Source organism: Leptodactylus fuscus, chromosome 1, assembly GCF_031893055.1.
Source record: "Leptodactylus fuscus isolate aLepFus1 chromosome 1, aLepFus1.hap2, whole genome shotgun sequence".
NCBI classification, from domain to species: Eukaryota; Metazoa; Chordata; class Amphibia; order Anura; family Leptodactylidae; genus Leptodactylus; species Leptodactylus fuscus.
The window spans coordinates 114,684,455-114,712,222 of NC_134265.1; the positions used below are offsets into that span (position 1 = coordinate 114,684,455).

Consider the following 27,768-nt stretch of genomic DNA (forward strand, 5'->3'; position numbering starts at 1 on the left):
TGCACAAATAGAAGCTGTATGGGAGAGTGATGAGAAAGAAGCCGTTTCTGCACGTACGCCACAAATAGAGTTGCCTGAGGTATGAAAAAGCACATTTGGACAAGGCAGCTTCATTTTGGAAACAAAAATTGAGTTGTTTGGTTATAAAAAAAAGGCGTTATGCATGGCGTCCAAAAAGAAACAGCATTCCAAGAAAAACACATGCTACCCACTGTAAAATTTGGTGGAGGTTCCATCATGCTTTGGGGCTGTGTGGCCAATGCCGGCATCGGGAATCTTGTTAAAGTTGAGAGTCGCATGGATTCCACTCAGTATCAGCAGATTCTTGAGAATAATGTTCAAGAATCAGTGACGGAGTTGAAGTTACGCCGGGGATGGATATTTCAGCAAGACAATGATCCAAAACACCGCTCCAAATCCTCAGGCATTCATGCAGAGGAACAATTACAATGTTCTGGAATGGCCATCCCAGTCCCCAGACCTGAATATCATTGAACATCTGTGGGATGATTTGAAGCGGGCTGTCCATGCTCGGCGACCATCTAACTTAACTGAACTTGAATTGTTTGTCCAAAATACCTTTATCCAGGATCCAGGAACTGATTAAAAGCTACAGGAAGCGACTAGAGGCTGTTATCTTTGCAAAAGGAGGATGTACTAAATATTAATGTCACTTTTCTGTTGAGGTGCCCATACTTTTGCACCGGTCAAATTTTGGTTTAATGCATATTGCACATTTTCTGTTAGTACAATAAACCTCATTTCAATCCTGAAATATTACTGTGTCCATCAGTTATTAGATATATCAAACTGAAATGGCTGTTGCAAACACCAAAATATTTAGAACAAAAAATGATTAAGATTAATAGGGGTGCCCAAACTTTTTCATAGGACTGTATATATATATATATATATATATATATATATATATATATATATATATATGGGTTGCTAGGTGGGGTGGCAGACACAAAAGTCAAGATTCTTTAGTCCAAAAACAAAGGTAGAGTTTATTTTAACTCAAAAAGGTACAGCAACAAAAGGAAACAATACAAAAATAAATACCTGCCTGGCTAGGCTCTAACTAAACATAAGAATAGGTTACCTCACCTATAATAACAGAAATCCAAAAGCCAGTAGAATCATTCAGAACACAGCTCCAAAAATATGACTTCTCTGTTTGCTCTCCAGCCAAACTCTGCCAAAGTGTTGCTGCTGGAGCTGACTTCTTAAGCCTCCTTGACGAGGATACTCTCTACAGCTGAGTCGCTTCCAGAACATCCCAAAGTGTGGACTGGAGGGGGGTGGAATGACAGGTCCCACTACCATCCTACCTGTCATTCCTAGAAATCCAGCCCAATACTGAGCATTTACCAAAATGCTCAGCAGACGAAAGTTGTCTGCTGAGAACAAACATCCCTATATATATTTAGATGTACATACATACCACTCATGTATGTGATCAAATTGTGTATAAGCAAAAATGAAATCTATCTGTAAATCCTTAGACCTTAACAACTATACAGCTCAGTACTTGGAAGTATTGCTGAAGCTGGTTCACACACCAATAATTCTTTTGTGTTTAGGATCAATATACACTGCATTGCAGCATTTGCCAGAAGCATTGTTGTCTTGCATTTGGAAAGATGCTTGGCAGGTTTGAAACACTAAGTAGATACAAAATGCTCTCTCATGTATCATAGAAAGAGGCAAAAAGTGAATGTGTGTATATATATATATATATATATATATATATATATATATATATATATATATTTGCCAATCTATGTTTTGGGCTGGGATGTTGTTCTGGTGGAACACAGGAAACACTGATCTAGAAGGAATTCACCTGGCCGCCACCAGTGATTAGATGTGCTAGGGCATTTAGATGTGGGCCAGTTGATATCAGGGGAATGAGTGTCTGCCAGGGAAACACTTCCAACAACATTACTCGATAACTACGATGCTTTACTGCTCACACTGGGTAGAATGAGTATCAGGTTTCATGTTGTGTTCAGTGTTTAGTCTGTGAAAACAAAATAAGAGCAAGGAAGCATGTACATAAGACTCAAAAATTATGTAAATTAAAGTATACTATTATTTTAACAAGATATGGATTAAATAGCACTTTAAAATTTGGAAAATGATCAATACTTATTGTTCAGATAAGTATTAATTGCAATAATGTTGTATCTGCCACAAAATGTGATCTGAGTAGAGATGGGTCAACCTCTCAAGATTCGTTTAGTTTTGGATTTTGGTGTTTCTAGATGTCAAGGGAAACTGAATGGAAAGCAGTGGATACAAACTTCTTTTACGCATTTTAATATTTGAAATGCTACCAAAATTGCCCATGGTTTTTTAGACATGTGGTAGCTATATTGCAAAAAGCAATGTTTTTATAGAACAATTAGCCTGTTTTTATGTCTTGTAAGTGTTACAGGCTTGCTGTTATTTGGGAGACAAATTTTTGGCTGTGAGACTAGTTGAAAAAATGGTGAAGAATTGGTTTTTCAAAATGAAAGCCTGCAACTAGTTTCCCGTCCTTTTACGATGCCACCATTATCTTGCTACTCAAGCCAGATAAGGACCCGCTGGACTGTGGCTCTTACAGACCTTTTAAGTTTGTTGAATATTGATTATAAACTCCTGGCCAAAATGTTGGCTAACAGACTTAACTCGGTAGTCCTAGATCTGGTCCATCCCGACCGAACAGGTTTCATGCCAGGTAAATCTACGTCTGACAATCTCAGACGCGTCCAGGTGGTGACCCAGATTGGGTCGCTATCTTCTGATGATTGGGCGATAGCCTCCTTGGATGCAACCAAGGCCTTTGACTTGGTCGAATGGCCTTTTCTTTTGCAATCTCTACGTAGATGTGGATTCGGGGATGGCTTCATCACTTGGGTGTCCCTTCTGTATTGTTCCCCTAGGGCGGCTTTGTCCATCAATGGCTCACTGTCCCCATATTTTTCATTGGGTAGAGGCATGCGGCAGGGCTGTCCACTCTCACCGCTGCTGTTTGCCTTAGCTGTGGAACCCCTGACCATACTTCTCAGACGGGACCCTGTTTACCAGGGTATACTTATTGGCTCCCGGGAGGAGAGAGTCACGCTTTATGCCGACGATCTCCTTCTCTTTCTAACTAATCCTTCTGCATCATTGCCCCGTGCTATGGAGCTTATAGATAAATTTGGCAATTATTCAGGCCTACGCACTAACTGGGCGAAATCCTCTTATATGCATATTGGTCATACCTCAGCAGCGGTGGGAGCTGGAATGATGTGTGGGCTGCCGGTTGTTCTGGCCTGTAAATACCTTGGCATAGTGATTCCTAGGGACCATAAGAGGTTCCTGGACCTGAATGTATTCCCACTCTTTTCACATGATGTGCCCCTATCTGTTGCAGGTCGGATTAATCTGCTTAAGATGATAGTTCTGCCCAAATGTTTATATGTTTTGAGCCATTCAGCTATGCCCATGCCTCTTTGATTCTTTAAACAGATGGACTCTTTGATTACTTCTTTTGTGTGGGGCCACTCCAGATCCAAGTTGAGATTGTCTGCTCTCCAGAAACCGAAACAGCTCGGTGGTTCATCTCTTCCCAACCTGTTTCTCTATCATTTAGCCGGTCAGCTTCACTTTGTCAAGCCTTGGCTTTCCCTGAAGCCACTCCGGGGCCCCAAGGCGCATTTGACTCACCACCTGGACTTGCGTATCCTGTGGCCAGTGTTGGAACAAACTTGATTGTTTAGAGGCAAACTTTTGCCCCTTCACACTCTGGCAGCACAGGTTTGGAAGCAGGCCCGGAAAGTGTCTTCGTACTCTGACACCCCTGCGGAGACCCCCCTGTGGGACAATCCTGGTTTACCTGACCTTTATGAGTTACCTGATGCCCAGTCCTGGTCACGATATGGTGTGTATTCCTTATCAGATCTGTACGTACAAGGAATCTTTGTTACATTTGACTCTCTAACTGCCTCACGTGAGATTCCCCGCCATCAATTCTTCTGCTTCCTCCAAATTCGACATGCCCTCTGCTCTTTATTCCCCACCCAGCCGAGTGCTATCTCTGAATACCCGCTAATTGGTGTGCTGTGCTCTCAGGGTCCAGGGGGCCTGATTTCTGCTCTTTATGAACATCTCATTCATGTGAAAGTGTCTTTGACCGAGGCCCCGGCCCTGACACACTGGCGCACCAATATCCCAGAGCTGACGGATGAGACATTTCAAGATACTTTGGAGTCTCCTCTATACGTTTCACCCTCGGCCAATAACAAGCTGATTCAAATATTTATTTTACACCAATGTTACCTAACCCCGGTCCGTCTGCACAAGATGGGTCATTTGCCTGGCCCAAATTGCCTCAGGTGTCCGCATCCCCGCGTGGATTTCGGGCACATGGTGTGGAGTTGCCCGACTATGCAGGCCTTCTGGAGAGGGGTGGTGGATCTCCTGGCTGATGTTCTGGGTTGCCCTGTACCGTTCTCTCTCAAGGTTTGCTTATTTGGTGTGCTGGAGGAAGAGCTGTGGCAGCATCACGTCCGGATCTTTCTATGACAGGAAGGCCATTGCCCTCCAGTGGATGGCCCCACGTTCTCAGTCAGTACCTCAATGGCGGAAACTGGTTAATTTGATCCTCCGATTTGATCAGATTATATATAAAGGTAGGGGCTGCTCCCAAAAATTTACTGAGGTTTGGGCAGCGTGGTGTGCTTCCCCGGTTACCCCATACTCTGCCCGCTCACTGCGTTTGGCCTTGGGCGCTTTTATGTCTTAAGACGGGTCATCCGTTGGATGGACCCGTAGCCCAAGTGTTGGTATACCTTATGACTGCTGACAACGAGATGCCCTGCTACTTGTTGCACCTTTCAGTGTTTGGAGTGAATTTGGACTGAGACGAGATGGCGCTGTGGTAGTTTGTTTGTTTGAGATTTTTCTGTAATTTATTTTATGCTCTTCTGTATATGTACGAGTACTCTCCTGATTGCATTATCTGTTTTGTTATATCACCTTCAATAAAACAAGTTAAAAAAAAGAATCACAAGAAATATGGGAAAAAGCTGTTATAGGTAAAATCCCTTCAAAAGACAAGTGGACACTCACTCCATCTTGAGAATAAAAGTTTAATCTGAGGAGCCGACAAGGCTTCTTCACTGTAAGGATCTGTGGAATAGCCTACCCCAGGATCTGGTCACAGCTGACAGCTTCAAAAAAGGATTATATGTCTTTAGAGGAAAATAGCATTGATCCTTTTGGAAATATATAGAATGTCTTGCCCTTTTCCAGCCTCTGGTTGAACTTCATGGACATATGTTTTTGTTTTTTCATCTGTACTATGTAACTTGTGCAGGTAGTGGCATTTATGGGGTTATATTAGTCATAAATGGTGAGAAACATAAGAAGTGTCAATGTTATTGTATTTTGTATATTGGTGCCTGTATAGTATTCTCCACATGCCTAGATTCCTAGTCGATGACTGTGACTTCTGTTCTCCATTCCTTGATGACATTTCACATTTCAGTGGCATGTTTGGTGGGTTGGTGAGAAGGTGACGTCTGACCAAGCCTCTACTATCCATGTGGTCTAGCTTGCTTGTGGTATCTCCTCATTTTTCATAGTGCCAAACTGTTCTCTTCTCTTCAAAAAATGTTTTTAAATTTATTTAAATTTTAATATTGTACTATTTTTTTCTCTTTCTTTTTAAAAATACAGTGGTCCTAGTTTTGTCTGCTGCACAGGATGGAAACAGCTTGGAGAAGAATGCCCAACTGGTGAGCATGAATATATTGGTGTATTGTAAAAACTAGCATCCGCTAGTCCTACAACCTTTACCATGAATTACTAAGGGCTGGTTTTGGCAAGCTTTTTTTTTTTAATTTTTCTTTGTAAAGAGTAGAAGGGTGATTGGATAGGATAGGTAAAGTACAGGTGAGTGGTTTGCCTTCTTTGCTGTAGTCTTGATGGAGGTAAACTTGTTAATGTATACCTTAAAAACATTAGCCAAAGTGGTACAGCGCTTATTGTCGCTCCTGAACCCTTGCCCTTGAAATTTTGCATTGGAGCTCAGGAGCTTCTGTAATGCCTCTGACTTTCACAAACCAAGTTTATAGGAACCATCTATTGTCTGAATATTATATACTGTAATATTGACCACAGTTTGTAGACTCAATAGCAATACATCCATCATCACTGACAGTCGGCTGTGCATATAGAAAATCTTTACTAATCAGTAACCAATGTAGTTTCGGTTTCATACATGTGTGTTCCATAGAAGTCTTATAAAACTGGACACATACATCAGAAATCAGAATAGTCTGCTAGCACTGCCTACAAGTAGGAAAAATTATATTATTATGATTAATCTGCTGAAATTGCAAAACCTTTGTGAACAAAATTGGAGAGATCCTAGAATACTGTGATGTAATGTCTTTATTCAGTTAGCTGCAGGGGCGTAACTTGGGGTGCAAGGGTGCAGTCACACACAGGCCAGTGGTCTTAGGGGAGGCAAGGTTGATTAAACTTCTTTGACCTCTTATTGATTTCAAGGGTCATAGCTATAGGGAATACAGCAGTAGCCCTGAACCCTAGATGCACAAAAAATCCCTCTCCCACATAAAATATACCACTATTCTAAATGACATAATGTAGGAATGGGGAGTTTCAAGTTATGCCTCTGACCATGAGCCTTTATCATAGAATATTAAACCTATATATCCACAGACTGCTATTATGGCAGTTTATAGTCTGCCTATAAAACAGTTTACAGACTGCATTCATGTGTAGAGGATAGGTGTCTTATCTGTGGGGGTCTGACTGCCTGCACCCTCACCATTCACAACACTAGGTCCCTAACCTCTGTGTTTAAATGGAGCATGGGTTGAGCATATGCATTGTTGCTCCATTTATGTCTATAAATCCCACAGTAGTCCTATAGATCAGATCAGGCACGTATCTCCTATCCTGTAGATCCAGTACATGTTTAAATTGTGCTACAATCCCTTTCATAAAAGGGCTTTAGAGAAACTGCAGAGAATATGGATTACTCATATCCTTAATGTAACTGAATTAACTCATTTTTATAGCTATCATAATTAGAAACAGAAAATTAAAGAGGACCTTTCATATCCTCAGGGCACATGCAGTGTAATACTGCGCACTATTGGCTTTCCCGTTCTGAGCCCCCACTGAAGAGTTGCCTGTACCGTAGCCTTTCAGTGTCAGGAACGCCTCCACAGTACTAGTCTATGAACGAGTACTGTCAGGATTAGGGTGGGCGTTCCTCGTCACTCAGTGTCAAGGCTGGGCAGTATGGAACTTCCCCTCTCATGGCCCAATGTCTGTTGAAATGAGTCTGCTGAAGGACCCCAGCACATGCTTATTGCACACAGTGAAGCCATGGTCAGTATACTTAGCTTCACTGCGCATGCTCTGCACATCGTGTACATGCGCAATGTGTATTGACCTCTGGTGATTACAGACATTTGGCGTCCTAAACCCCAGCTTCTTAAAGACATGCTGGTGCTTCAGTGGAGCCAAAACAGCAGACTGGTTCTCCTTTAAAAGCAAAAGTGGTACATGGGAATAAAACAGAAGGAGATTAGTTTACCATTATGTGCCTCCAGTCACCTGCTGTACACACTTCTTGTTTTATATTCTTCTGACTGTCCAGTACATCTACATCAGCAAAATAACACTGCAGTATATCTATATGAAATAGAGTTTACTTCAATGGACTATTGTCCAGACTTTCATTAGATTATCCAATATTTTGGCTTTTTAAAATCCCCAGTGCCTATTCATATGGCATATTTACATAAGTATATTTATTTAGCACTTCTTAATAGAAGCCTGATTTCTGACTACATAATTAGAGCTAGAATATTACTATATAATAGTTGCACATTTTATTGTGCCACAAATTGCATTTCTGTCAGATCACTAATATCCGAATTCTGAGCTGATCCAAGTCAATCAGTAAGGCAATTTCCTTTCTCAGCCACCAATGGTAAATTGCCAAATCTAAGACTGATGATATTACAATGTCAATCTGCAGCTTTTTTTCTACTTGTAGAATGAGATGGTATAGCAGAAGGGGCACGACTTAAAATGAAAAATGTATTATTACTTGCTGGCTATTCAGGTAAAAGGTGCTCCATTTAAAGGGAGTCTGTCAGCAGGAAAATCTGTATCAAACTAATGATAGTGTCTTTTGAGGCGGCTTTTATAGTTTCCAAAGATACCTTTCTTATTCTGTATTGTACCTCCATTTTTATCAAAATTGACATTTTATTCTAATGCAAAGTATGTTTGGAAAGTGTAGAAGCAGCCCTACAAGTTACTGTCATTGGTTTGATACAGATTTTCCTGCTGACAGACTCCCTTTTAATCTGGCTATACATATTATAATACAGTTTTTGGGGATAGCTGTTTACCCTTTTGTTCATAGGGGGAATAAACCGCAACCAGAGGTACCTGGAAACAGGTTTTTCTCCTGTCTCTATTTACAACATATGCCCAGCCAAGTGACCATGTGTGTGAGAAAGGAGGGGGATTAGGAGAAATAGCTATCAGCTGAATAAGGTTGTGGACAGTTTAATAGATGAACATCTGTAGTCTGGGCCCCATCTGACACCCATTTCCCTATTAGGAGTGGGGTGACAACAGGGGTTGTGAAGCCACTGTTTCCCATACCCATCTGCACCTTTACTAAATGCACTTTACTGAAAAATGCTTTGTGTTCTGTCTTTTTACTTTTAGCCTAGTGTGTCCTGAAGTTAATATTACAAAAATATATTTAGACTATTCTGAGGGGAAATTTCATTGTTTCACTTGACTGATTTTAATAGATATTTGAAAAACATATATGGAAAATACCTTGGGATAAATATTGTTCAGCGGAGTCATACAGAATTACATTTGTCCCCCTCCCCAACATAATATCATATCATTGTTCTTTTATTTACACAAGCCGCACAACTGTATGGAGAACTGAGCAACTGTTTCCGATGTGTTATAGTTCCCTTCACCATTGTATTCTCTGCCATAGCTATGTCTCTGCCTACTGCAATTTACATGAGGGTTCTCTGCTGTACTGTATACCATATACCAGATACTTTATTTGATACACACATAGACAAAATTGTTGGACTCCTCATTTCATGAAAGAAAAACCCACAATGGTCAGAGAAATAACTTGCATCTGACAAAAGTAGTAATAAATAAATAAAAAATTCTATGAAAATGAACAAATGAAAGTCAGACATTGCTTTTTGCTTCAACATAATTTATTTATTTTTTTTTTTTTTTATAAATAAAACTCATGAAATAGGCCTGGACAGAAATGATGGTCCAGTTATCTTGAGTTTGAGGGGTGCCTTTTCCAGACGGCATGTTTCAGCTCATTCCAAAGATGCTCAAGAGGATTTAGGTCAGGGCTCATAGAAGGCCACTTCAGAATAGTCCAATGTTTTCCTCTTAGCCATTCTTGGGTGTTTTTAGCTGTGTGTTTTGGGTCATTATCCTGTTGTAAGACCAGCGCCGCACCTCCCATGAGGCGACCTGAAGCGAGCGCTTCAGGCGGCGCTATGTCAGGACCCCAGGGAGGGCGGCATTTTTGATTACCTAAGCCAGTCCAGGACAAGCTGTCCTGGACTGGCTTAGCACCGAGCGGTGGTTTGGGGAGGCCACTGGAGCAGCGCTGCTCCAGCAGCCACCCTCACGCTAAGGCAGAGAGCAGGTCCTATCCGTGCCTGCTCTCTGCCTGCGAACGGCGCTAAGCCCCACCCCTTTGCTCAGCCACGCCCCCTTCGTTCAGCCACGCTTTCTGTAGTTCGCCTCGGGCGGCGAAAGGGGAAGGTTCACCCCTGTGTAAGACCCATGACCTGTGACTGAGGCCAAGCTTTCTGACACTGGGCAGCACAATTCTCTCTAGAATCCCTTGATAGTCTTGAGATTTCATTGTACCCTGCACAGATTCAAGACACCCTGTGCCAGATACAGCAAAGCAGCCCCAGAACATAACAAAGCCTCCTCCATGTTTCACAGTAGGGACAGTGTTCTTTTCAAGATATGCTTCATTTTTCCATCTGTGAACATAGAGCTGATGTGCCTTGCCAAAATGTTCGATTTTTTTGTTTCATCTCTCCATAGGATATTCTCCCAGAAGCTTTGTGGCTTGTCAACATGTAGTTTGGTCATTATTACTTTTGTTAGATTCAAGTTATTTCTGTGACCATTGTGGGTTTTCTTTTATGAAACGAGGGGTACCAACAATTTTGGCCATGTATGTATGTGTATATATATATATATATATATATATATATATATACACACAGTCCTATTAAAAAGTTTGGGCACCCCTATTAATCTTAATCATTTTTTGTTCTAAATATTTTGGTGTTTGCAACAGCCATTTCAGTTTGATATATCTAATAACTGATGGACACAGTAATATTTCAGGATTGAAATGAGGTTTATTGTACTAACAGAAAATGTGCAATATGCATTAAACCAAAATTTGACCGGTGCAAAAGTATGGGCACCCTTATCATTTTATTGATTTGAATTCCCCTAACTACTTTTTACTGACTTACTGAAGCACAAAATTGGTTTTGTAACCTCAGTGAGCTTTGAACTTCATAGCCAGATGTATCCAATCATAAGAAAAGGTATTTAAGGTGGCCAATTGCAAGTTGATCTCCTATTTGAATCTCCTCTGAAGAGTGGCATCATGGGCTACTCAAAACAACTCTCAAATGATCTGAAAACAAAGATTGTTCAACATAGTTGTTCAGGGGAAGGATACAAAAAGTTGTCTCAGAGATTTAACCTGTCAGTTTCCACTGTGAGGAACATAGTAAGGAAATGGAAGACCACAGGGACAGTTCTTGTTAAGCCCAGAAGTGGCAGGCCAAGAAAAATATCAGAAAGGCAGAGAAGAAGAATGGGGAGAACAGTCAAGGACAATCCACAGACCACCTCCAAAGAGCTGCAGCATCATCTTGCTGCAGATGGTGTCACTGTGCATCAGTCAACTATACAGCGCACTTTGCACAAATAGAAGCTGTATGGGAGAGTGATGAGAAAGAAGCCGTTTCTGCACGTACGCCACAAATAGAGTTGCCTGAGGTATGAAAAAGCACATTTGGACAAGGCAGCTTCATTTTGGAAACAAAAATTGAGTTGTTTGGTTATAAAAAAAGGCGTTATGCATGGCGTCCAAAAAGAAACAGCATTCCAAGAAAAACACATGCTACCCACTGTAAAATTTGGTGGAGGTTCCATCATGCTTTGGGGCTGTGTGGCCAATGCCGGCATCGGGAATCTTGTTAAAGTTGAGAGTCGCATGGATTCCACTCAGTATCAGCAGATTCTTGAGAATAATGTTCAAGAATCAGTGACGAAGTTGAAGTTACGCCGGGGATGGATATTTCAGCAAGACAATGATCCAAAACACCGCACCAAATCCTCAGGCATTCATGCAGAGGAACAATTACAATGTTCTGGAATGGCCATCCCAGTCCCCAGACCTGAATATCATTGAACATCTGTGGGATGATTTGAAGCGGGCTGTCCATGCTCGGCGACCATCTAACTTAACTGAACTTGAATTGTTTGTCCAAAATACCTTTATCCAGGATCCAGGAACTGATTAAAAGCTACAGGAAGCGACTAGAGGCTGTTATCTTTGCAAAAGGAGGATCTACTAAATATTAATGTCACTTTTCTGTTGAGGTGCCCATACTTTTGCATCGGTCAAATTTTGGTTTAATGCATATTGCACATTTTCTGTTAGTACAATAAACCTCATTTCAATCCTGAAATATTACTGTGTCCATCAGTTATTAGATATATCAAACTGAAATGGCTGTTATAAACACCAAAATATTTAGAACTAAAAAAGATTAAGATTAATAGGGGTGCCCAAACTTTTTCATAGGACTGTATGGCGACTGTGTGTATATATATACATATATAACCGTCTTATATGTCTCAATATAAAATACTTGGCTCCTCTTTTTACAAGTTGCAAGATACATAGTCCTATATTCACAGCTGAAATTCAGCAGAATGCAGTTAGGCCTCATTCACATGTCTGCCAATATGTTAGGTCTGTAATATTCATGAACAACACCCCACTGTGCTATACTGCAGATGATGTCTTATCTGTGGATGATCCACTATTCAGGTCCATGAATAACAATTTTTTTGTATAATTTCATACAAAATCTGTGAGAAGCAGACAGTGCACATGTGCTGTCCATGATGTTCACAGACTCATAGACTTTAATAGACATAACGGTTTAGAAAAAATAACGGAGGTCTGAATGTGTTCATTACATAAAAATGGGCCTACACACAGTAGGTTAATGTTACAAATCTATAGCCAAAAATTATTTGTGAACTAATAAAATATGAAACTTTATTTTGGGAATGGAATATTTTATCATATAATGCATTGGTTATGTGAATGCATCCATTATTTTCTATGGGACATGTGTTGGCCGTTAATAAATGGTTAGCCCATGGCCAGCAAATCCTGTTGTGTGAATAAGGATTTAGACTGTATAGTGAATCTGTGAGGGGGAGTTCACACTACCGTTACTAACGTCCATCGCTGTCTCCCGTCATAGAATGACAGCAATGAACGTTCCCATTGATACTGATGTAAATAACACGACGGAAACTATCTTCTTCATGTTTGTTTCCTTTCTAACAGAAGATAAAATCATGCATGCAGCAAGACAGCAACGGACATTCGCAATGGTAGTGTGAACGCCCCTTAAGGAGTTACAATTCTATCTAGTTCAACATATAATTTGTTTTGATTTGTTGAAAAATAAAAATCACTATTGAGAAAGATGTCAGTTGTCCTTGTGTGACACAATGTTCTCTCTTGATATGTGATGGAATTATGTCTTGTATTTATTCTATTTGGTAACTCTCCAATAATGCCATTGTCATGTTAATTGTTTCCTAGCAATATGTGAAGGCAATTTTACCTGTAACGAAAATGAAGTCTGTGTCCGGCCAAATGAATGTCGCTGTCGTCATGGCTACTTTGGTGCCAATTGTGAAACAAGTAAGGATTATTTGTTCATTTATGTAATTGCATCATAATGACTTTTTATCAATGACAATTCTATGTATTATAATGATACAATACTGAGTTTACATAGTTCCAAAATCACATTCTGTATGACCAGGTTTAAGGAATGTCTCATATTTAATTGCAGTTTTACTAAAGGGAATATGTAAGTTCCTTTTCACCCCCCAAATCACCATTACTAAGTATCTCACGCCTTCAATCTCATGTATTGAACCACTGTGTCTTTCTAACTTCAGTCTTCCGTCACCATCTACAGAAAAATATTCTGCATGCAAATTAGGACCTTAAAGTCAAGGGGGTGGAGAGGTAACAACGCTAGTGGCTGACTATTGCAGTGATGGTAGCAGGGATGAGGGCCATTAGTTACAATGGAAGGGGTTGTGTGTGTGTGTGGGGGGGGGGGGGAGAACATCATTTCTCCCGTTAGCTCTCCGCCCCCTTGACTTGAGGCACATAGTTTACATACAGTATAAAAGTTATTTTTTACAGATGGCAGCAGCTGACTGGTGTTATAAAGACACTGGGGAACAAGACATGAGGAGAACTGATGGTGATCTTGGGGGTAGAAAAGAGCTGATGGCTTCCCTTAATATTCTGTAAATATGAAAAACAGGGTATGTTCACACTACCGTTATTGCAATCCATTGCTCTTATTCATCATAGGATGAGAGCAATGGACATTGGCAGTAGTAGAGTAACTACCACAGATGGGGCCTCCTCTGTCTTTGTCTGTTCTCATTGAATATAATGTAAAAAACTTAATGGACACTTTTTTCTGTCATGCTTTTTTACTTTTGTAATGGACAAAAAAAGTCCTGCAGTCCATCTTTTTTTTTTTACATGGGTGTCAATGCAGATGGACACCAGACAGACAGCGCTTTCTCTGCATCTATTATTTACTGTCCATTTTTCCCATTCTGTGACAGATGAGAGCAACAGACATTAAATGACAGTAATGTGAACTCACCCTTAGGTTGTTTTTTATGCTAACTGTTTCAGCTTACTTTAGGGCCAGTGGTGTAACTACCGCCATAGCAGCAGAGGCAGCTGCTACAGAGCCCGGGACATTAGGGGCCCGATGACAGCCGCTACCGCTGCTATCATTATACTCGGGGGTCTTTGCAGACCCCCGAGTATAATGTATAATGATCAGCGGACCGGGAGAGGTAAGAAACATAAAAAACACTGTTAATTACCTCTCCACGATCCTGCCAGGCCTCCTTCCTGACGTCCTTTTTGACGTCACATGAACCCGGCCTGCGTCCCGGGTCATGTGACATCTGACGTCATTGAAGAAGGCCGACAGCGGAGAAGACAGCGTAGGAGCTGGGTACAGTTAAGAAACAGTAGTTTTTTTATATTTTTATTCCTCCGGGTCTCCAATTATTATACTCTGGGGTCTGAAAAGATCCCAGAGTATAATAATTGTTTATGGGTGTCCACAGTGGACATAATACTGTGTGCAGGGGCCACTATGGGGGCTAATACTGTGTGCAGGGGCCACTATTGGGGATAATACTGTGTGCAGGAGCCACTATTGGGGAAAATAGAATGCGCAGGAATACGTAGGAGGGGGTCGGTCGAGGTCTTCGCGTCAGTGTCGGTCGGGGGGGAGGCCCATGTCAAAAGTTCACCACGGGTCCCCGCCATTCCTAGTTACGCCACTGTTTAGGGCAGTCATATTGGAGACACACTCCTACTTCTTGTATTGTTTGGACACAGTGTGTGCTTTATGGCAGCTGAAATGAATTGGAATTATTTGATAGAGAATATTACATGAAGTGTTGGCGTACAGCCCCTTTCCCCAGAGACCAGAAAGTGATGGGGAAGTATATACAGAGCCTTATCTGTGTGTATAGTATGGATGTCCCTCATTAACTAGGCTTTGGTCCATACAACGGAGCTGTTATTAAATAACCCATCATATTATGATAGTGAGATGATTCTCCTTGTCACCTATAGAGGATAAGCTGGGTTAACATATGTGTTTAGTTTGTTCTTCTGCTCCATCATAGGAATGCAGCAAATGAACTAAACGTTAAGAGAGTTCCATCTAGTGATGGACATCAACACATAAAAAGGGACGCCATTGGCTATAATAGGTTCCATTGGGTATCTGTTTTCTTCATTTTATTGGCCAAAAAAGTTGTTTGTAGAATATTTTTGTCTGTGATGTTGGATTTGGACTTTTCTCAAGGGCCTCTGACGCAAATATGAATATAGTCATATATAATTTATACACGTGAACTACAAAAACAAGAAGTGTAAGCCTATTATGATTGCCCTAGTATGTGGATAGCCATATAAAAAACAAGTATTATTGTATACTCAACAAGAAGAAAGAAAAATAAAGTTAGAAATGTCTCAAATGAGTATTGAATGTACCTTATATTGCGAAAGTTACAATTTCATGATTTTGAGTGATGTACTTTCATGCTTCATCTTTTCACAAAGTAAATAATATGCTATAAAATTGCAGTAAATTGATAGCACTTAATCAGTTGCTGTAAACTAGCCAGAGATTGCATTGCCGAGAGCAGTGGAAAGATGAGAAGTTTTCAGACATTTTACAATCAGCTGTACATCATGGATTGCCCTGTACAGTGTTTTAAAAAGATTTCAGTGTTACCCCAAAAAATCCTTTCTTCAAAAAGAAATATGGAACAGAAAAAACAGTCTGTCTTAAGAGGTCAACATATGTCAACTTGATGACATGTTAAAAGCATCATATCTATTAGTATTCCATAGAAAAATTGCAGTAATAATAATAATAATAATAATAATAATACATTTTATGTATATAGCGCCAACATATTCCGCAGCGCTGTACAATTTGTAGGGTTATTAAGCTTTTTCTATATATGTATTTATTATATGTATTGGATTACATTTGTTTAACAAAATGTATGTTGGCTATTTATAAGAATGGATAATATGTTTTATTAATCTTTTATATATTAGAGTGTCCAAGACAGTTCTGGGGTCCAGACTGTAAAGAAAAATGTGCCTGTCATCCTCATGGACAATGTGATGACATAAGCGGCCAATGTACATGCAATCCAAACCGATGGGGACCCAACTGTGAGAATGCCTGTCTCTGTAAACATGGCAAGTGTGACCAAGAGACTGGAAAATGTACTTGTGAAGCAAACTGGTGGGGACCTCAGTGTGCGACTGCCTGTTACTGCAGTGCAAACTCTGTGTGTGATCAAGCCACCGGGAGATGCATTTGCCACCAAGGATGGTGGGCTCGGAGCTGTAACAACCAGTGTTCATGTAACAACTCGCCATGCGATCAATTGACTGGACGCTGCTTGTGCAGAGAACGCCTATGGGGCTCACGATGTGAACGAATATGCCAGTGTTTCAAAGGGAAATGTAATCAGTTGGATGGAACTTGCACTTGTGAGCCTGGTTATAGGGGCAAATATTGTCGGGAGCCCTGTCCAGCTGGACTGTATGGTCAAGGCTGTAGGAGGCGGTAAGGAGACATTAAAATTTGAATTACTTTTGTAAAAGATGAACAGAGAAATAACATGATATTTTTACTCAATTGGTTATATGCAAAACAATACTTAAACAGGACCTTTCATGTCCTCGGGCACCTGCGGTTTTATATACTGCTAGAAAGCTGACAGTGCTCTAAATTCAGCACATTGTTCTTTATAAACTTTAGCTGATAAGCGTAATTGTGATTGAGGGCGGGTTCACATCTGTGTCTGGTCTCCGCTCTCAGGTTTCAGTCTTCTGCCCGAGAAACTGGACAGGAGACAGAAACCGACAGTTTTCAAACCCATTCATTTGAATGGGTTTGCAAAGTGTCCGCCCGTGAACGTCTTCTGGTCTCCACAGCGAAACCATTTTTTATTAACCGGACACAAAGTCAGACACGCAGGACTTTGTGTCCGGTTTAAAAAAAAAAAAAAAAACGGTTTCGCCACGGAGACCAGAAGACGCTCATGGGTGGACATTGACTGCCGGGTTTCCGTCTCCTGCCGGCAGAAGACGAAAACCCACAAAGCAGAGAACGGGCACAGATGTGAACCTGCCTTTATATGGTTATTATTTGTCATTTATTATTATTGTATAATATTATTTTTAGCTTAAATTGTTTTAGATGTATTTTACATAATGTTTTGGATCTGCTTGTGCTTCCACAGCAGCCCTTTTTGGCTTCCTAAGGCCCCACCTTGAAGAACACAGCTATAAATGTTTTCTTCCACAGCATTTTTCATTACATTTTTCTCTGCGATTTTTCTTCTCTTATTAAATCATATTCAATTACTTGTGTCCAATACTAAATTACATTGCAAACTTAGGGCCCGTGCACACGGAGTTAACGCGAGCACATTTTAGCATAATACACGTGTATAGAATACACATGTTAAAATAACACTCCCATTGACTTCAATGAAATTTTTTACACAAATTTCTTTTTCATTTTGGATTTGGTGGCCAAAGTTTGCTCAAAGACAGAAAAATCAGAGGAGAAGCTCTCTTCTTCATTGGACAAGCTGAATGGATTTGAAGCCGCCTTTGCAGATCCAGAGAATTCACTTGTTTCTGCTGCTTTAAATACATTTCTGTTCTGTGTCTGCACCTTATAAAAGGCACAAGACACATGAAAAGGACATGTGCATGGAATTTATCAACTGCTTGTGCCCAATTAGTGAATCACGCCAGAAACTAAAAGGGCTCACAAAAGGCGCAACTGCGCAAAATTTTGTTGAAAAGAGGCGCAATTGATGAATAACCCCCATTGACTTGTATTGGGTCTGTTAGGCCATGTATATATTACCAAGCTTTCCTACAGACATATACATATAAAAATTGTCAGGATTGTATTTTTACAACAACTAGTGAATTTTATTCAGTAAAATAATGGTTAAAGTGGTATTTGGGTATTTTTGTGCTAACAAATAATGGCATATAGATAGAAATTGCAGCCACTTGCTGATCTTTGGGTGTCTAACAACAGGGACACTGACTAAACACAATAACAAGGCACTTTCACTGAACAACGCCACATGGATACCTGTGATGTTGTGCACAGAATAATTCCAAGAGTTCCGGTCTCTTCAATTTGCTGTCATTTGCTGCTGGTAGCCCCCTTTAAGCCCTAATACTTTTGTGTTCTTTGTCATAGATTCTGTATTATAAGTGATTCTAAAGATGATCTTTGCAACTTGAATGAATCTAATTTTTTCCTTCTTCTAGGTGTGGTCAGTGTAAGGAACAACATCCATGTGCAACTCCTGATGGCAAGTGTGTTTCATGTGAACCGGGCTGGAATGGGACAAGGTGTGATCAAGTTTGCTCCCATGGTTTCTATGGTCACGAATGCTCCAAAATATGTCCTGCTTGTAAAGATGGACACACCTGCAACCACCTTACTGGGAAATGTTCACATTGCAATGCTGGCTGGATGGGTGATCGGTAAGGAGAGACGTATAGATTTTACCTAACTTAGCAGTGACAAAGATATGATAGACCAGAAAGCCAGAGAAGGTGTTTAAAGACAAATTAGGTTAAATGAGATGAAAACTAGACTATAGAAGGTATGAGAAATGTCATGAAGACCATTCATCAAAGGCTCTATGAGAATTGTGGTTTTACACATCTGGCTAGCATTCTTAAGACTTGTGCAAAATGATATGCTTAAGAAGTACAGAAAGAAGTAAAATTGCCTATTTCAAAACACCTTCTCTGTATACTATAGAGAGAGAAAGTGTGTCAAGTCCTGCTCTATTTGGATGTGGTCCAAATGGTGGATATTTTACCTTTCTACAGCTGCTTACAAAAGTTGAAATAAATTAGTAACTATAAGCTCTGTATGCAAGGAAATACAATCATTGTCTTACAGAGACCCCCTTTAGAGGCTCCAAAGTAATTGGACAGACGGCTCTTCAACTCATTCCAGAGAATCACACAAAATGTCTGGAGGTGATATTTCACTGTTGGCCAGTGTAACAATCCAACATTAAGTGGAAAACAACTCTGGTGGACGAGAGAAGAATTGTTTCCTTGGTGAAGAGCCCTCATAAACAGTTGGCCAGATCAAGTACTTCCTCCAGGGGTAAATGCATCTGCGTCAAAGTCAAAACCAGAGGGTTTGAAGATGTAAATCATTAATAAGCCTCAAAATAGGAAGGAACCAGATTAGAAAAAACAAACAAACCCCGTTCAGTTCATATGGACACATTAGACAAAGATCAACTAGAATGGTTGGAGATAGAAAGAACTGCTTATAAACCAAGCCATGTCACCACACATGCCAAGCATGTTGGATGTAACGTTACAGCATGGGCATGTATAACTGTTGACCTGACAAAAGCCGCAGGTAGAATTCTGCATTGCATATGGCTATATTGTGTGCACACGTTCAGCCAAATGTACTAAACCAAGTTGTATACTGCTTCATAGTGTAGATGGACAATGACCCAAACCATAGGGCGAAGTAACCCAAGACCTTTTGAATAGTTGCCTAGATAAATCACCTGACGTCGGTCCATTTAATAACTTAGTACACTTTCCAAAGATAAAACTTAAAGGGGCTCTATCAGCAAAATCATGCTGATAGAGCCCCACATATGCGTGAATAGCCTTTAAAAGGCTATTCAGGCACCGCTAAAGTTATATTAAACTACGCCCCAGTTTTAAAATAATACCCTAAAAAAGAATGTGATCTACTTATGGATCGTGCACGCTGGGCGGGCATTCAGGGTGCGCCGTCTTCTTCATCGACGCCTCCTCTTCCTCCGATGTCTTCGGGTCCTGTCCTCCTCCGGCGCTCTCGAACTGACATTGATATAAAAAAATGGCCTGGGCGCATGCGCAGTAGCATGCGGCTTCTACTACGGCTACTGCGCAGGCGCCCAGGCCATTTTTTTATATCAATGTCAGTTCGCGAGCGCCAGAGGAGGATGGGACCCGAGGATATTGGAGGAAGAGGAGGCGTGGATGAAGAAGACGGCGCACCCTGAATGCCCGCCCAGCGTGCACGATCCGTAAGTAGATCACATTCTTTTTTAGGGTTTTATTTTAAAACTGGGGGGGTAGTTTAATATAACTTTAGCGGTGCCTAAATGGCCTTTTTAAAGGCTATTCACGCATATGTGGGGCTCTATCAGCATGATTTTGCTGATAGAGCCCCTTTAAAGGGATTCTATCATTAAAACCTCTTTTTTTGTGGATAAGACGTCGGAATAGCCTTTAGAAAGGCTATTCATCTCTTACCTTTAGATGTGATCTCTGCCGCGCCGTTTCTTAGAAATACTGGTTTTTACCGGTATGCAAATTAGTTCTCTCACAGTGATGGGGGCGGGCCCCAGCGCTGAAAATGTGATGGGGGCGTCCCCATTGCAGCTCGAGAACACGATCCTGCGACACCTCTATCTTCGGCTGGATCCTCCCCTTCTCTGTCGTCTTCCTCCTGCGTCATCTCCAACGCCTGCGCAGTTGGCTAAGGAACGGCGCGGCGGAGATCACATCTAAAGGTAAGATACGAATAGCCTTTCTAAAGGCTATTCCGATGTCTTATCCACAAGAAAAGAGGTTTTAATGGTAGAATCCCTTTAAAGGGTACCTGAGTTTTCATGAAAAGTTGAAATATGTGCAGGGTCTTGCTGGGTAATCTGTATAAACCTTTATATAAACCGTTTTTCTGCTGCTAATAATCACATTATGGCAGAAATCCATATTACCTTTGACTCTCAGGCTATGAGCATGTATAGTAAGGAGCAGTTTGCCCCCCTTCCCTATCCATTACTGTCGTTACTGATACTGTTCAGCAATTGTTCGAGGAATAATTATACAAAGTAAATAAATAGCTGAGACAAGCCCAAGTGACCATAACGTAAAAAATCCAGGAACCCTAGACTGTAAGTACGGTCCAAATACATGTAGTCAAGCAAATAAAACACACAAAAAAATAAGAACTATAAGAACAGTCACTAAAGCTGCTTGTTGTCTGTGAATAATATCTCAGCTGTGATCACACAAGCAGCCAAAAGTAGTTACAAGTATGAAGAAGACTTTTCTACATTGTAAGTTGTGAGATATGCAGTCATTTGCACAGAATAACAGTTTGCAGACACGCTGTGAGGAGATAAAACAGACCCTTCCCCTCCAGATGTCTTCTTTATCTAAAGTATCAATGGACAGACTTCCCTGGTAACAAAGGAGTGAAATTAGATAGAAGGGAGGCATCTAGTAACAGGAACTGTAGAGAAGTTTTTCTGGCAGAAAGCCACCATATTTTTAAATTAAATAAAGTGCATTACATTTTGGTCCAGGTTCACAGGCTCTATTAAAAGAGACTAAGTTGCCTGAAAAGTTAGTGATCATTTAAAAGGCAAGCAGTAACTTAAGATGGCTACAGTAAAGGCTATTTATGAAAGTGGTTGTAACATGGTCATCTGATTTACAGATAAATTCCTTCTTCATTGTAGTAAATGAATTTCATCTAATATTATAGATAAACTAATTTCCCAATCCTGCTATAAAAATATTTTGAGCTTAATGTTTTTTAACATTCTAAATCTTTATTAAACACACATTTAAAAACACATTAAAAACGCATAATTAATGGATGGATCCACATAAGCCCTATTACAACTTACTCATAAGTACCAATAGCTGGATACTAAATCACCATAGTACATGTAATGGAACAGAAGTAAGGTAACTTAGCCATAATACTGCACTACTGTGCCAACATACTATAGTACAACTAACATGAAAAATAACACCAGAAATGAACAGAGTTGACTCGCCCAAAATTAACACTAAGCTCTGGCGTCCCAAGGTGTATTTTGCTGTGGCTTTTTCAAGAGGCATTGCATTTTCTTTTTTTTTTTTTTTTTGCTTACTTATATAGCGCCATCATATTCTGCAGCACTTTACAGAAATATTGTTAACACTGTCCCAAGTAGGGAACACAATCTAAATTCCCTATCAGTAAGTCTTTTGAATGTACCATCATAAGTGGTACTATGGGACCTTTTTTGTACCGCTTTTATACCACAATTTGTGACATTTGCACCACCATGCCACTTTAACAAGAAATGGACTTGTTGGGGCAGTGCTTAGCAAGAGGGGTGTGGCATCCCAAAGCCCAAGTTTACTATGATCTATATTAGAAACTGCCATAAATTGAGGCTCAAATCTATCCCAGCGCCTACTTACTGCCATACAGAGTAAGTGCACAAAGGGCAGGAGATAATAGCTTAGTATAAATTGGTACGTTTTACTGATTATACAGACTAGGACATATGGCCAGAAAGCCTTTAGGATTATGGATTGACACATTGACCCAGTAAAACTCATTTCAATAGGCCACGCTATGTAACTAAAAGTATACTGATGCATTATTACATTTGGATTTGATTCCCGTACATGTATATAAAATAATGAATAAAAATGTATAATATTTTTTTTTCCAGGTGTGAAACAAAATGCCGCAATGGTACGTACGGAGAGAACTGTGCTTTTGTCTGCACTGACTGTGTTAATGGAGAGTGCCATTTTGAGACGGGGAAGTGTCTTTGTAGTGCAGGCTCTCATGGACCATAGTAAGTGTCAGTGCTCTCCTTCTTTTTCACATCTGTTGAAGAGGCATCACTTTAAGGGGCTTTTCACAGGAACAATTTTTCTGTGCGAGTTAGGTCTGCAAAAAAATGGACATCACACATATCCATTTTATTGAATAGAGCTGTTCATAGTTTTTTTCACAGACCCAAAAGATCGTGATAAAAAAAAAATCATTGCATAAGTAAGGTTTCCTCTACTCCTCTCGGCCATGCAAGTCTGTGAGTCAGTGTTTTGTCCATATACTAAAAACAAAATCTAGGTTATAGGCTTGAAAAAGGCAGCTGTACACTGCTGAAACATGTTGCCTTTAGTTTTACTTTTACTTCATTTTATGTTTTCATAAATTACTAATTTTTACTATGGCAGCTCTTTTAAAAGTTAATTTTTTCCGGAGAAAAAAAGTTCCTCTGTTTTTACATCTAATATTTGTTAGCCTGTATAGAATTTCTGGGCTAGTCTGAATTACACCGCTTGCCTCACGTCCAAGGCTGTTGAATTGGAATCATAGAGTCAGAGATGGAGTCGGCATTGGGAAAAGTTTTGGGTGGAGTGTAAAAAAAAAAGTTACTGACTCCAACTCCAGCCTCAGACTGAAGTGATCAGTTATTTGTGATTATATTAAACAATTATTGATATGGGATAATTGATTAAATGCAGATTTGTGGCATATTTACTTTGAAGGTAAGAATCACTAAATAATTTTTAGTAAGTAGAAAAGCTTTACTGATTCTGTCCGACCTGGCTGTCCACTATTTATGTAAGAGTTGGAGCAGGAGTCGGGCTATGGAAAAATAGAGTCGTCAGATTGGGTAGTTTGGTCTTTCATTTTCACAGTCCTGCTCGCTAGTGGCTCAGGCCGCTTTTATTGAATAGCTAAACATGGGAGTGCCACAAAAAAAAAAAAAAAACCTGATAGGAGGTGTCTATCACAAAGCCCATCTCAAAAGAGAATAGGCTCCCAACTTCCACAAACCTCCAGAACAAAAGACACCAAGACGCCTGAGGCTACAACTGCCTCCTGCTGGAACAGGGAGGTTACCTACTCTAGTTTCCTCATGGGCTCTCACCCAAACAAATACTTCCAGGGACTGCAACAATGTCCACCTCTGCTGAAGCAGAGGTGAACCCAAGGAGCAGGGAAGGAGGGAGTCTTACACAACAGTAAGTTTGGTCCGCAAATGGTCTGCAATTGTGGGTTCTCAATTGCGGACCATTTGAGGACACATTGTATTCAGTGCGGCCTCTTACACCACTGAATATTTTATAGAACTCTATGGGCGCGTGCCGATGGACACGGACGTGTGCGGAATGACATTTTGAAATGAAATTTAAGTTGTTGATCAGCAATTTGCGGACTGCAAAAACCTCTTGTAAGACCAACCTAAGGGTCACACAACTCTTTCCCCTAGATCTCAGGAGGGACCCACAAGTGGCTGAGACTGCTGCTTTGCCTCTTCCAATTGGCTGCCATGTATAAGAAAATTTGCAGCTGAAGATTTGTAGAAATCCAGTGTAATATTGGATTTTTCTTGCAGGAAGGAGAGAATGGTAATATAGTAAATGCAACTAAGCTCAATGCATTAGCCAAATGAGCTTGAGTTAGGGATTATTACATGTTACAAAACAAACGCTTGCCTCTGACTGACATAAGGTGACACTGCTGGTCTTGCTCTGATTTAGTTTTGACACCTTTTCTCCAAAAGGTTTACGTTAATATTGTTTGTTGAATTTGACAGGTGATAGTGACTCATAGAGACTGCCAGGAAGTCACTCACTCACCAAACAAAGGAAACAGGCAAGATATAGTTGGCCCTGTACACCATTGTTTCACTAGACCCCTTTAATGGTATAAATAGCTACCGGCTGTGTTGTTTGTTTGCATTTCCAACACATTTTACAGTCTTCTTTTCTATGCCAAAAGATATTAGGCAAAGATTCATGTTCAGCACATGATATGCGGAAATGTAATGAACTTAATTTAAATATAAATGACTTGTGCAGAGATAATCTGAAGGTCTGAACAATTTCGATGTATTTTCCAAGTTTCTAGGGGAGTTATGTAGGCCTGTTTTGCAGATTAAAGTTAGTCATATAGAACAGATGAAAACAAGACATGGTTTTCTAAGTAGAAACATATGATAGGATATTCAGTGACATTTTTCATTGTACAATATGGGAATGTTACCAAATAAGGTCAAGGGTTGAATAACTAAAGAATCAAACAGGCGTTATGGTAATTTCAAGTACAACAACTCATAAAATATGATCCATGTGTTACAAGAAACAAACATTGAAAGGTGGGTACAAATCTGCCCAACACGGCAACATTTTCATTAGGACAGGTCAATAAATATCCATCAGCCCCCCTGAGTTGTATATATGGACGTTTCATTATATCTGAATATGGAGAAGTTATTACAATGCACACCTGGTCAAGACATAGTAAACCATAAAGGGCTCAATAGTCGCCAGACATAACGACTTCCACAAAATGAATGCTTGTACCATTATGGATTTACCACCATGTTTAGTCTAAAATAAAAAGATCATGAGAGAGTCTTAAAAACTTGAGTGGTTATTAGGGTTGCCATCAAGAATTTTGTGCTTCCCCCTTTCCCCCAGCATATATTCTTGTTTCACATCCTTGTGATTAGGTACATGACTGGTGGTGGGGTAACTAGATGACTAGATGTGTGGGAAGTGTTTTCCAACATTTTCAGACTTGGATATCACTGGGAAAAAATTTTCCTCGGTGCATCATAACAAATAATATCAGTAATATAGCATACTTCATCATAAGTGCAGTAGTTCCTTCAACACAGTATAATGCTTCCTGATGGAACCCACACAATAAAATGCCCTCCAGTGGCCCCCACATAGTATAATGTTCCCCAGTAGCCCTCATACACATTATAATGCTCCTACACAGTATGATGCTCCTCAGTGGAGCCCACACAACATAACGTTCACCAGTGGCCCACACACAGTATAATGCTCACCAGTGGCCTCCAAATACATTATTCACTCCTTCGGAACGTTATCGTTTACAATGTTGGTCATCAACCAACTTCCCCTGACCCAGAAATATCCATGAAAACATTTTCTTTTTGTAAAGGCTGCTTTATATGTGCAATTTTATTTAGTTTGTCTAACTCCTCCAAAGAGCAAATGGAGATTATTAATAACTCAGATGATAGAATCAAAATCGGGAAGTTCATTAGTAAAGAAACACTTTGGTAACTGTTCTGACAGATTTGGGGCAATTTTTTTTCAGATCTCCTCCATGTAAAGCAACAGTTTCTGTCAGATTTCTCCACTTAAACAGAGTTTCATTTAATCCATAATCTTCTCGTACATATGGTTATGATTACTTTAGTATTTACCTAGCACAACCTTTAGGTTAAAGAACAGCTTATAAATTAGTTCTATAAATTTTCTCAGCGGGGATTGCTTACATTTACCTTTTTGTAATAAAAAAAAAAACTCCAATAGCATAGCTGTTCAGTATGTGAAAAGATGAAAGGTATGTGGAAATAAATAGTATGCAGAACTCCACATACCAAATGCATTGAGAATAAAACCAAATTCAAAAAATGGCATCACACTGGTGCCTTTATATTTAGATCAGCTGTATATTAAGAGGACAGAAAAATACTGACTGTTCGCAGATTAGAATTGCTTTTTTTATGAGTATTAAAATCTAATTTCCTGTATTATGGAGTTATTAAATGTATTAAATCTTCTACATTGAACTCTACCTTATTAATAATTGAAACGGAGTCTGTCAGCAGGAAAATCAGTATCAAACTAACGATAGTATCTTGTAGGTCGGCTTCTATACTTTCCAAAGATGCATTTCTTATTTTGTATAACTGCTCCGTTTTCTTGAAAATTTGATTTTTAATTTTATGTTTATGCAAATTAGCTGAAGAGGCTTTAGGGTCATCTCTTTGCTTGCCAGAACTTTGCTCTCCACTCCAAATAACGACCTCTAATGGCAGGCAAAGTGGGTGATGTTGCATAAGCAATGGTTGGTAGTGAGGGGCGATTACCTAGAGCAAAGAGTGGAGCCTCAGCTGGAGAAGAAATGCTCCAAAATGACATTTGAGCTAATCTGCATTAAAATGAAACATTGATTTTCATGAAAATGAGGCTGCAATACAGAATAATAAAGGCATCTTTGGAAACTGTAGAATAAACCCTGCAAGGTACTGTCGTTAGTTTGATACCAACTTTCTGCTGATAGACTCCCTTTAAAGGGCCAAAAACCTATACCATGAATTGATCATGGCTATAGAGTCAGCAGACCAACTCATCTATTTTTCCACAGCCTGAATCTGACTCATTCATAAATGAGTGATAGCCATGGTTAGTCAGTAGCAATAAGGCTGAATCCAGAAGAGGTTACTTTGGTTAGGATTTTGAGGGCGTATTTGCTTCAAAATCCTGACCAAAAAGACGGCTCCCATTGAAATCAATGGGAGCCGGTCAGGTCTTTTTTCCTGGAGCCGTTTGTTCCAGCTCGGAGTAGAGTGTGCACTGCACCGGTATCCAGTTGTAACTACCCAGTGTGTACTCAGCCTAAGGCTCCCCCGATTCATTAATAAGCTAATGATTGACTTCCTATGAAAGTAATTATGTAACAAACTATGTCTTTAATGTATTTTATAATATTTTATAATATAAAAAATTGTATGTTAAAACATAATGAATTATTTTATTTTGAAACCGGAATCAACTTTTTTTCCCTTCACTGATTCAACCCAAAATTGGTCACAACTCCTACTCCACAGACCTAATTCTACACAATCCCATATATATATATATATATATATATATATATATATATATATATATACACACACTCACCGGCTACTTTATTAGGTACACCTGTCCAACTGCTCGTTAACACTTAATTTCTAATCAGCCAATCACATGGCGGCAACTCAGTGCATTTAGGCATGTAGACATGGTCAAGACAATCTCCTGCAGTTCAAACCGAGCATCAGTATGGGGAAGAAAGGTGATTTGAGTGCCTTTGAACGTGGCATGGTTGTTGGTGCCAG

General features: G+C 39.9%; 1 protein-coding gene across 3 annotated transcripts in view; it reads left to right on the plus strand.

Annotated features, from left to right (window-relative positions):
* SCARF2 (scavenger receptor class F member 2) overlaps positions 1 to 27,768 on the plus strand; it is a 171,003-nt gene that overhangs the window by 72,110 nt on the left and 71,125 nt on the right. For all 3 annotated transcript variants that reach the window (XM_075276277.1, XM_075276293.1, XM_075276285.1), the window contains exons 2-6: positions 5,716 to 5,774; positions 12,983 to 13,084; positions 16,073 to 16,592; positions 18,329 to 18,547; positions 22,555 to 22,683. In XM_075276277.1, coding sequence (XP_075132378.1) covers positions 5,716 to 5,774; positions 12,983 to 13,084; positions 16,073 to 16,592; positions 18,329 to 18,547; positions 22,555 to 22,683 — 1,029 coding nt within the window. The remainder of the gene's footprint in view (positions 1 to 5,715; positions 5,775 to 12,982; positions 13,085 to 16,072; positions 16,593 to 18,328; positions 18,548 to 22,554; positions 22,684 to 27,768) is intronic.